The 12,237-nt window shown below is 39.0% G+C and overlaps 1 protein-coding gene across 1 annotated transcript in view; it reads left to right on the forward strand.

Moving 5' to 3' along the window:
• The window catches only part of LOC103359253 (disks large-associated protein 2-like), a 110,345-nt gene extending 106,098 nt beyond the window's left edge, over positions 1 to 4,247 (forward strand). The window contains exons 12-13 of the mRNA XM_008284498.1: positions 1,008 to 1,160; positions 4,032 to 4,247. Coding sequence (XP_008282720.1) covers positions 1,008 to 1,160; positions 4,032 to 4,247 — 369 coding nt within the window. The remainder of the gene's footprint in view (positions 1 to 1,007; positions 1,161 to 4,031) is intronic.
• The last annotated feature ends 7,990 nt before the right edge of the window (positions 4,248 to 12,237 follow it).

Genomic DNA, 12,237 nt, shown 5'->3' on the forward strand with positions numbered 1-12,237 from the left:
AGGATGATGAATTAAGTCGAACATTGGTTGTGACAAGCATTAGATTGCCCTGAGCTCTCCGACGTGTCTGAAAGAGAGAACAACTCTGTTTCCCTGCTGGATGGAGAAAGAACTGCATTCCGTGTCTATAAAAAGCTGTGAACGTGCTTTTGAGGCTGGCTTGATAGACGTATCTTGGTCTGAGGTCGTACTCTGTGTTTGAGAGGTCTGAGGCAATGAGCACATGGCTGCCTGACTGTGTGAGTTGTGATTTCCAGGTCATGCAGCATCAGTCAGCTGTGTAGATACCATGAACAGAAATGCAGTAACAGTGAGCACCACATTTTTAGCATCTAAATGTCACAGATAACATCAATTTAATAATTTTTATGGGATTAACAAAGACTTACTGTATAATAATTGTGCAGAATTGCATCAGAATGTAACTGCAACATGAAAACTCCTCACAGTAACTTGTGCAAACTTGTGTTGGAATAGAAAGAAAGATCAAGAATAGCACGTACAGTGCATTCTATATGATGTTTGATTTGGTAACAACCATTAATAAATAGTATGTCTCTTTCCTGCCCCATGCTTGCTGTGTTCTCCATGCATGTGACCGTAAAGATGACCTTGTATAGCCATTTATCAGTAGTGCTAACACACAATGGACCAACTGTGTTGTAAAGAAAAGAAAAGAAAAACCTATAAAGACAGTTAATGAATGTTCCCAGAAACCTGACAGCAGTTCAGTGATCAGAAGCTGTTGTGAGCCGGTGTTGGTGCCGCACTGCCACACAGAGGCCAGAATGGTGAGGTTCACCACTGAGCAAGTAGTCAGTGTTGAAAGTACAAAAATAAAGTACTTTCTTTTTTCCTAATATTTAGAAAAACTGCAGGACAATTAAAACAAAAGTCTTTATTAAAGGTGCTTAAATTTGTAATTTGTGGAAAGCAAATCTGCACATGACAAAGATAAACAAAAATAAAATAACAACTCCATTTTGTATATGCTGCTGTCCCTCCAGGACCCCAGTGCCATGCCCAGACCCACATCTCAGGACCTGGCTGGATTCTGGGACCTTTTGCAGCTTTCCATCGATGACGTCACTGCCAAGTTTGATGAGCTGCAGCAGATCAAGAGCAACCAGTGGCAGCTAGTGGAGAGCCCAGAGAAGAAGGTGCAAACTGTTCTCTGTTAATAAAACCCTTTTCCCACACTTTCATATTTGCTCAGCTTTGGAGGCAATTACACACAATAATGCCTTCAAAGTTCTAAACTGCAGCATAATGAATGCTGTATAAACACCAATGAGGCTGTTTCATCGTCACAGTACTGCTAATGCTTCATTTTACATCCAGATGTTCGTCAGCAAGTCTTAAGTTGCCATAAAACTACTTTAATTATGTTAGTCAGCCCACAGTAGAGGCACTACAGCCAGCGCTATGATTCTGAGCTGTGGCTGAATGATTCATCGATTTCAAGCCTAAAAATCCCTTTTTAGGTTCATGACTAGCAGGGGGTTACATATCATGAACAACACGCAAGCATCAATTTAGTTTCAAAAGCCAGTAGCTTCCTGTAAACAGCTCATTTTGCTATTAAAAGCATCAGCTGCATCTCTCATTATTTACTTACTACTCATCTGATTCATGCGAGGCTCTGGATTGTAAAGTAAGTCATAGACCTTTCAGTCGCGTCTATTTCATTGTATTTGGAAGACAATAAAAACAGCATAACTGTTCCTATTGTCAGACTGAATAATGGGAAGAAGAAGAGATTCCACACTTTGTAACAGCATTCAAACACAAACACTTTGCCTTTGGTTCACCATTATCACATTTCCACTGGATAGCTCCTGACTTTGCTTCACATTCATGTACTTGCTATTCTCGAAAGATAAGTCAAATCAGGACAGATCTAAACAGGACAGACATTTTCTGATGCACTGTCGTCTCCACAAAAAATGTTGAAGTGAGATAGTTTTCTTATGGTACATATGTGATGTAGTGTGTACAACGCTGCTGTTTGGAAACAGTGCTCGTCATGTAAAGCTGAGTCCTTTCCATGGTGGCTTCGGTTAGACTCCAAGCTTTGCTGGACGTCGTTTATTCACTTCCATCTCCCTCATCGGCTGTCACTATGATAGCAGCAAAAAAGCCCAAAACTTCGTCATTAAACATATATTGAAGGTAACTAAAAAGACATAAACCTCCGAAGCCTGAAGAAGAAACAATTTCTTAGTGTTTTTTTGCTCCTGTCACATTTTTTTTTCTCACTATGGGCTCATTTTTCATTGCAGAACAGAGTCACACACCTCTATGGAAACTGAACCACCACGGTCAGAAAAGGACAGTGACACAGTTAGAATTGCCATAAATCTTTTTTTTTAAAGAAAGAAAAATCACAGGTATATTTCTTTGAGTATTTATTTTACGAAAATTGGAAAAACCTAGAATCAGATGTTACCAACACGAAAACAAATGAAGACTCTACAACTTTTTTAATTTTTCAAATTAAGCTTTTTGTTCTTCATACAACTCTGCACATCAACTCCAGAACGATGTTCAACAAGCCGAAAGGAAAACCACGTCCCCCGGAACCCGCCGGAAACCGGGCCTCCCAAGTCCGAAGAAGAAAAAAAATGTTTAATTCCTAAATTTTTTATTTTTTTTACAGGATGTGGTGCAAACTGTTCATTTTTAGTTAGTTAAAATGAGACATATATCAGGATTTTAAGCTTAGATCTGAGTAATCCCAATGTACCTGTCTGTCACACATCATTAGTTCAGTCACTGTCGCAAAAATTGAAAATCTGATTATTTTTCAGTTCTTACACTTTCAGGCTTTGATCAGTGGTTTCATTCTGGCATTTTTATTATAGACAACATGCCTTTCAAACCTGCCAGCAGGTTTTAGGGTTCTGAGAGTTAAATTGGACCTTTTTTTAATTTTTTTCTTTTTTTGAAATATTTCTTCTTCTGGATATAAACATGCTGTCATAGAGTCTGCAAGAAGGAATTAGCAGCTATGATGTATACAAATGATTTTTTAAAACCTGGTTTTAAAGTATTTCTGAGAACATGGTGCAGTTAAAACGTATTATCTTATTGTGAGATGGCAATGTACAAAAAACAATTATTATTAGAAAAGATTAGTGCTTGTAGATGAAGGAGTCACGTTTGCATGTAACACATTTAGATGCTAATGTGTTTTCAGAGATAGACAAGTTCCTTCAGGGCAATCAAATAATTATCTTCATGCTACGGTTGTAGTTGTAAGGAGTTATTCACCTCCAGCACTTAATCGGCACATTGCAAGCTCCATGAAGCTGAGCCCAGCAGAGACACAGATGTTCTGTATGTGGCTATTCTGCTTCAAGGCAGGCTCCGTTTAAACCAACAGCAGCTTTAGAACAGCTTCCCTTTCACTCAGAAGTGATTGTATATGGGTGTGTGCAGAGTATGTAGATATCTAGATCATTCTTTATTGCATTTATAGGTAAAGGGTGTTGACGTTCTGATGGCATAGTGGATCAGTTTTGTTCATGTAGTGTGTCGAGATGTATTTTATTTGAACAAAATGCTGCCTCAGATGTCGGAGAGTTTTTCCTGGCACTATCAATAAAGTCCATAAAATAAAATAAAAAACATAGCAAGGATTTTGATGTGAATTTTCATGTTGTTGGTTGATATTGTTTTCTGTTGTTGTTGTTATTTGTCATAACTTCTCAACCTGAGCTGAAAAAATAATCTGTCTAATTGTTAATGTGATCATATACAGCACCCAAACAAAAGGAAACAACATAAAATTTCCATTGGAATTAAAAATATTGTTGTTTCATTGTTCATAAATGGACAGTTCACTTTCACTTCATGTCACAACAATACTGATGAATTGTTTTTCTGGTAAACTGTATTAAAAGAGTTTTTTTTTTTTTTTTAAAAGGGTCTATAATTCATCACATTTGAAATAATTGTTGGACATATGCTCATTACTCTAACAATGAGCCTTACAGTTGTTTAATATCATTGCCATTTTGTGTCCTAAGGAGCGGAAGTGGCCACCACCTCTGCCAAAGCGGCCATCCAAGGGGCGTGGCGCTATGATGCGGGAGCGCTCTCTGGACCTTCAGGACCGCCAGCGACAGGAAGCCCGCAGACGCCTCATGGCTGCCAAACGGGCAGCTTCTTTCAGACAGAACTCAGCCACAGAGAGGGCAGACAGCATTGAGATCTACATCCCTGAAGCCCAGACACGGCTTTGAGGTCCACAGATTCATCTTCAGCTCCTCTTGTCCACCTCCACCCAACATCAGCCTCCTGGTGCTGTCAACAACCGTCACTGCTCATCCACCTTTTCATCTGTCGCCGTTCTCTGGCTCGTCCCTTCTCAAGCTACACTAAGCAAAGATTTCAGGGAGAAAAAACAAACAAAAATCCTTTCAATCAGCCTAAATAAAATAGTGAAGAATTCTGCAATGTTCCCTCAGTTGATAGAGTTAGGTTTATACAATATTTTCAAAATAAAAAAGTTTGATTGAAGCCCAGACTGTCTCCAAAGTAGTCAGCACTGGACACCAGAGCTTTTCACTCTCGTCCTTCTGGTGTTATCTGGCTAATCTAAACTGTTCAGCACTGACATGATTTGTGCATATTTGGGAAACAAAGTGAAAATGAATGACGTGTCTCTGCCACCTGGAGCTGCTAACGTGTACATTTGCCTAGTGTAGCTTTAAGACCACAGAGGGCTTTTTGAAACAGGTTCTGCACCATGAGAATGAGCTCATACACCCCCAGAACCAATATCAAACAAACTGCATCCAACCAATTTAGTGATTTTTTTCCATTATCATTTCCTGGTCTTTCTGATCGTCGCCATCGCCCCTGTGTCTAAGCGTAGTGATATACTTGCCACATTCAAAGAGAAACACAAAGTGCAACTTTTCTCTCACCAGCAACAGTGGTCTCAGGCTGAAGCACCCTGAGCGACAGAACAGCGGCAGCAAAGACTGATGTTTCCCACAACGACATGACTCAGCAGCATTGACAAGCCAACAAAAATCAATAGGATTTTGTTTAACTCACTTCATTGACATTTAAACTTTTGTTTTACATGCATTCAAAGCAATGCAAAGGTTGTTTTATTTATTTATTTAATTGTTAAACTATCTTCTGCTTTTCTGATGATGAAGTCAGAGTAGATTGGAATGCTTCTGTTTCTATCTCTTCTCCATGGTCTGTCCGTCTTGAACCAGGCGTGCTGCAGCTGTTGACCAGTGTTGCTGACTGAGATCCAAAAATAAGGCTCAAACTTCTAGACCATCATGAACCCATTTCCTCATTTCCATTCACGTAACACCATACTGTCATAGGACTAGACATTTTTAAGATACATACATTTTTTGCTGCTGGATACATTTCCATTGCAGAACAAATATGAATTATTAACAAAAGACAGTTTTGCGTATCCTGGGAGAGGTGACTGTATTAAACAATGCATTTTGCACCTTATAATATTCATGTTTGTATTTCCAAGGGAAATGTAGTTTATGAAGCTCATGTGATACTGTTGCAGTTGAATTGCAAGGACAGATATGGAAAATTTACTACAGAATTTCATATTACTCTATATGTCATAGAAATTGCATCTTGTGTCATTTTGTTTTCATTTCTTTCTGATGGCATTCTTACCACTAATAAGTAAAACGTTGTGATTCTAACACTTTTAATTCTAATTACAGTATCTATCATATGATCAACATTACGATCTACAGTATACATTTAGTATTTATAGTTAAAACAGTTGTTGGTTGATTTGACAGTGCATCTGTCCTGGTAATTAAGGGGTATTCTTTAGCTAACGAACCATATCTCATATCACACTGCATCTGACCTTTTTATCAAGTGGCGCATAATGAAAACACTTCTGTTGTTGTTTTGATCTGCTCACGTAGTCTAGGAAAGACAGGTGCAAATGACACTTTAACAATATTCAGTTACTATAGTAAATGGTGCTGCTTTTTACTCTAAAACTGTTGTCCTTTACCCAGTCCTATGTGCACGCACACACACACACTCAAGGACTTTTTAAATAGAGATTTATTAATATGGTGCCCACTGTCTCTCTAATGACTTGTGGTAGATTGTGACTTTAGAAATGATCATCTTTGCAATGCTCTTGCCCTCAGTGACGTAAATGAGGAGAAGGTTTTATGGTTGAACTTCCTTTCTAAAATGCAAAGAGGTCAGGGCTATTTGTGTATCAGATGGGAGAGATTCCAGGCTGTGACATTCCACCAACCTTAAAGTAAAACCTAATATGCCCACCCTGAGCCAGGGGCATACTGCTACAGCTAGCTGAGAGGACATCATGGTACCCATCCATGTTTTATATTGCCTGACACCTAAATGCATGCCCGGTCATCCTCATCAGCCAATCTAACCCTCGCTAGTTGTTGATACAATTGTTGACCATGGCCACTAGAGTTTAGTTGCAGCACAGTGTTTGTTTCTGCTTATGGAATGAGAATGGCACTCAGTAGTGGAGAGCAGTCTGTGTACTGTGACTATCATGTGAGGAAGTGAAACTTACTTGCGGTGAGGGATTATGATGGGATTTATTTTGCTTGCACTGAGGTTTTAGTTGTCTGGCCAAGAGCCGAACTATGTACGTTTTTAAAGGGTGTACATCAGTGCCAAACCTTACCAGACGGCCTTAACCAAAACACTCTTGAATGTAGAGCCCCCGTTGATGCAAAAAAACAAAGAAACACATAAAAAAAGAAAATGTCCCAGGAGATAAGCAGCGGCTACAATTCCAACTAAATTAGACATGTTTTGCTCACTTTATATTTTAGTTTTGCTTATCTCTATAGATTTTTTTCCCTATTTATATATTTAGTTTCAAGATGAAACTGGGCACAAAAATAGCTATATTATATATATATATATACACACACACAGAGAGAAGGAGATACATACTTTTAAACTATTTTAATGTTTTCTACAACTATAAAATTCCCCACCGATTCACATCAAATAGAAAAATATATGCCTATATTCCTTTTTCATCACATGTGAAAACTCAAGTCCTACTAGGATCAGTCCAGTGTCCAAGAAACATGACAATTAATAAAGTGAAAATACAATAAAAGAGCGTATATTTATAAGTCTTCACAGCTGTGTTTCCCACTTTAGTCTAAAGGACTTTGAAGAATCATTTGCTTGAAAATTGTATAATTGTAAAACTGTATAATTACAGAAACTGATAAGATGGCAAGGGCTTACTTTTACGTTTGATGAATCAAAAGCATTTACCTCCAACGTCAACACACCATTTATACTGTCACATACGTCCTTAGGTACACACTCATTTTGTAGCAATTACAGCCCTTAAATATGTTCTGTTTCAATCTCTAGGTCCATTTCTGTTCTTTTAAAAGTTGTACTGTGAATACACAGAGGGAACCCACTTTTTCTGTTAGAATTTGGAGTAGTTAGTTGGTGGTAAAGCGTGACCTGTTGGGATGTTTCTCAAGTGAGGAACTGACACTCTGAGGTCCACCAATTCATTTTCTTTTGTAATTTATTCAAAAATACACGTCTCACAGGATATAATACCTGTAATCAGTATAATACTTTTAAGTAAATATAAATTTATACCATTTATCACTTTATTTATTCCTTTGAGTCTATAAAGCATAGTTAAGAGCTTCACCGAATATACTACCCCAAAATCTAAGAACTGTAATATTCATGCTGATTTTACTTCCAGTTTTGACAGATTTTGTTCATCATTGTCTATGCTTATTGTCACAGATAGTTTTGTTGGTTTGCTGTGTTGGGCTGTCTTCATTTCCTCTTGCAAGTCTGGTGATGTCAGCATCTTCACTCATCTTTGGCAAGAGGGAGGATACTGTTAGCTTTGAAATATTGAAGTCCTCATTTATATCACCGGTTCCTCTGTAGCTTTTGCCTTCAGAGGGGCTGATGAGAAATTCTCTGAATTATGACAACAGTTAATGGGCTTTTTTCATGATCCAGCTGCTCTTCCACCTGACTGAAAGTCATGCAAATCAAGTCTACTTCCCACTGACAGCATACTGTGACTCCAACATGTGTAGTACCCTGTGATCTGGTATTCATTGTCACCAGTCTAGCTTTTACTTTAACAACAAAAACAACAAAAAAAAAGACCGATATTAAAACAGAGTTTTTGCTTTTTTGTAACTTCAAGTTCAGAGTTTCTGTTGCTAGAGATTTCTTCACAGGTTGTTTGGATCTACTTTACTTTCCTGCCAGTAGGCGCAAGTAAAATCTACAAAGTAACTGAACTGGACAGATGAGGCTGGTTTGGCACATAAAGTCTAGAAATGATCTTGTCTGCTTGGTTAACGTTACATTGATCAAGCACCTTAAGAGCATGATTGAAACCAAGTGGCAGAGAGTATAAAGAACATCGGTGTGATAAAGATTAACAGGAACCAGACTCACAACCTCACATTCACTGGCTCGAATGGAAATTATGTCACTTCAGCTGTTTTCACACCAATCACCTGTCAGTAGGACGAATATCGTACATGTGTAGCGACATTACTATAGACATCCTGGAATATATGTGTGTATATATATGTACTAGGATGTCTATAGTAATGTCACTCACTATACACACACACACACAGACACATATAAGGTTATATAGGGTAGGGTATATCATTTTTCAATGACACAAATGTCTTATTGTGGTATCATGTGGGGCTATTCTATAATCATGGTACTTGTCATTAATATGCCATCTCTCGTGAAATGTTAAATGTATGTTTTTCTGTCCCATTTTCCCCACCATGCTGTGACAGGTTTAGGAGTTTGGAAACTATGTACATGACAAATCCTCAGGTGCCTTACAGTTTGATTCTCATAGGACTGAGTGGATGTTTTAGGTTGAGGTATGTGAAAGGACTGCAACACCTCTCAGAGTGCAGGTTTGTCCGTTATACCTTTCCAAAGGGCTGGAAAATGGGCTGGGTTGGAGTTCAAAAAGAATTTATATTTGACAGATTCAAACGTCCAACTGTAATAAACTTCAGCACAACATAGTTTAGAGGATATTAAAGGAGGATTTACTGACATTTTTTTCCCCCCTCTTTTTAAATATTTGGTTCGGATTCTGCAGATATCCACCGTGACGCAGCTACATTTTCGAAAATCTGTTCATGTTATGACAGTAGATGAGGCTCCATTGGAAACATGAATTGTGGAATATCAGTGGGCATGACAGTGTAAATGCAACATGTCAGAGTACATGTCACATCCATCTCAGTTACACATAAAAGATCACTTTAAAAAAAAACAAAACAAAGCTTAAAAGTTGTTGTTTTTTTTCCTCCTCTTAGCTGTGATATTGTAATCTCATGATGTTTTTGCCATTTTGGCGCCAACATCTACAGAATCTGGAGACTGACAAAACTTGACCAGCCAAAAAGTGCAATAGTGTTTTCATACAATGACAGGCAGGCTCACCTACAGCTATTTACCTCACAATTTAGTGTTTTAGCAAACATGGTGTAGTAGGAGTAGTTGTAATCTCCACAGGAACACTTTGTCATGCCTGTGTACTATGCAGCGGTACTTCTGTGGGGCTGCAGAGCTTGCAGGCCCCAGTGCAGATCACTTTTCATTCACAGAGCACTGAAAGCACCACGTTCATTGTTCTAGATATTACAAGAGCAAAAACGCGTGCTGTCACTGTCATCCAAATCCAATCTAGTTCATGAATCAGTGCTTGGTTAGGATTTACTTCAAGCTGATTTAAAATAAAATAGTGTAAAGAGTTACAGTCAGAGAGTCAGCTAACTTTCAGCAATGCTCTAAAATAATTCACACGGATGTGATAAGTTAGAGTTCCTTTACCAGGGTCAACTTTCCTTACTAAGTCACTACTCAAGACGTCTACTATGCTTTGTGCTACACGCTTTGCAGCATCATACTTTAGACTAACATCATTTAACAGCTGTCCTGAAGAGAAACCTCAGAGAAGTCTGTATAGGTGCTGAATCAACCAACTTCTCTCCTTGTACTTTTCCTAAATTTGCTTTTTATTTGCTCTTTTGTTGTTTATTCTGACAATCAGCACACACCAAAAACATCAAATGCACACACACACACTATAACAGCAGTGTCATGGTACATCCTCAAGAGAATGGCCTGAGTTTCCCTTCTCAGTCTTGAGGATCTTTACAGTCTTTTCGAATCCATTCAATTTTCATTGAAAGTTTTTCTCCTTGTTTCTGATACAGTTGCACTGCAAAGATGTCTTTCTATTGTTTGCTCTCTCTTCTCATAAACCATGTAACTTTTTGTTGACATCAGAGTGTTGCCTGTTGTCACAAGCCAAACAGCAGTCACGTAAATATGGACCACATCTGATGTCATGCTTACACAAACTCTGGGCCGTGTGAGAGTGAATCTACTCTTCAAGCAATAAGCCAAATTTAAATATTAAGGATGACTTTCATCATGCTCTTTAGATTTCTGGCTTTCCACCTCTGAGGGCTGTTTAGGTGGTTGTTTAGCTGCTTAAAGAAACACTGACATTCAGGAAATATGCTTTTTCACTTTCTTGCTGAGATTAAGAGATTCTGCTCTGTCGTTGTAGATTCTCAGACATCCAGGTTGTGGTAATCAGAATTGCTTCAGTGTAGAAGGCAACTGGACTTCATTTCTGGATATTGAAGACATTTCACCATTATTCACAGAGCTTCCTAAATTCTAACTAAATGGTAAACGATCAATGATCTGCACTTATATTGAACCTTTCTACCTTAGCGGTACTCAAAGAGCGCTACAATGTGTTTCTCATTCACCAATTCACACATACGTTCATACACCAATGGCAACAGAGCTGCCATGCAAGGTGCTGCCTGCTGTCAATGTCTTGCCCAAGGACACTTCAGCATGTGGTGGTGGGCGGGGGATCGAACCACCAACTTTGTGATTAGAGTACAACTCGCTGAACCACAGCTGCTATAAAACTAGAGAAAGTGGGGAGTCCCAGGTAATTTCTCTCACCCTCAGATCACATGGCTCACTGCCCACGGCCCAGTACAGACCCAAGACTCAAATGACTTCAGGTTGAAATGGCTGTACAACTGCCTGAGGAGGTTCTCTGAGACACCCTCTTCTGTTCAAAGCTGGCTATTCATGTTTGGCATAGATGATTCATTCAGACTTCTCTCAAATCTGTTGTCTCTGGACAGCGATGTTGCCTACATATTGTGGACAGTACCACTGATCACATAGTTATGATGCAGTCCTGAGATCCCTCTAAGCATATTCACAACCATTCATACCTTGAGTGACGTGAGTACTGGGTTATTAATGGCCCATGAGCCACTGATCTGAGAGTAAATTACTGGGACTCCAAACCAGTCAGTTTGGAGTGAGGAAACCTCTTGGATGAAAGATGAAACATCTTGAAAAACCAAAAAGATGTTTTTGAAAGAAAAAAAAGAAGAAGAAGAAGAATAAATAGATCTACAGATGCAGACATGTAACTGGTATATAAAGCTACAGCCAGGAAAAGATTCACTTAGCTTATCCAAATAGACTCAAAACAGCACAACAAAGCTTAAAGACATACTTTTTACCCATGGTATGGAATAAAGAAACAACGTGTAGTGAGCTTTAGAGGTGCTGCCAGGATGACTGGATGATGCAGACATTATCCACTGCAGAAACCTGTGTGTCATTTAAGGGTGGCCCAAACTGCTCCATTAAGTTGCCACTGTGAGGGAGAAAATATACCTACTTCAGGATGGGTACTTGTGAGCGACCCTGAAAAACAGCACTGTAGGTTTTGATGCAGTGAAGTCAAATGCTGAATGGGTAAACTCAGAGAGGACAATAGCTGCCTTTTTTCCCCCCTGCCACCTCACTGTCCTCTTTCTCTCATTAAAGAGGCTTCTTTAGTTCTTGGTGAATGGTGGGGAACCCCAGGTATAGATTGTCACCCCTAAATCACTTGACTAATGGCCCATTAACAAGCCAAGACTCACATACCTCTAGCTGTGAATGGTTGTGAAACTGCAGGATGAAGGACGACTCACAACCTCAATACTGCTTTACAAGGACGTGATAAATGGTGTGGCAGACCCCTCCTCTGTGTACAGATGGCTGTTTCAGTTTAACATAGATGGCTTCCTTTACCCAGTTGGGTTAGCCAACTGGGCCTTCAAGTTAATTCATTTCATAACAGGG

The sequence above is a fragment of the Stegastes partitus genome, unplaced genomic scaffold, assembly GCF_000690725.1.
Source record: "Stegastes partitus isolate 25-593 unplaced genomic scaffold, Stegastes_partitus-1.0.2 Scaffold9, whole genome shotgun sequence".
NCBI classification, from domain to species: domain Eukaryota; kingdom Metazoa; phylum Chordata; class Actinopteri; family Pomacentridae; genus Stegastes; species Stegastes partitus.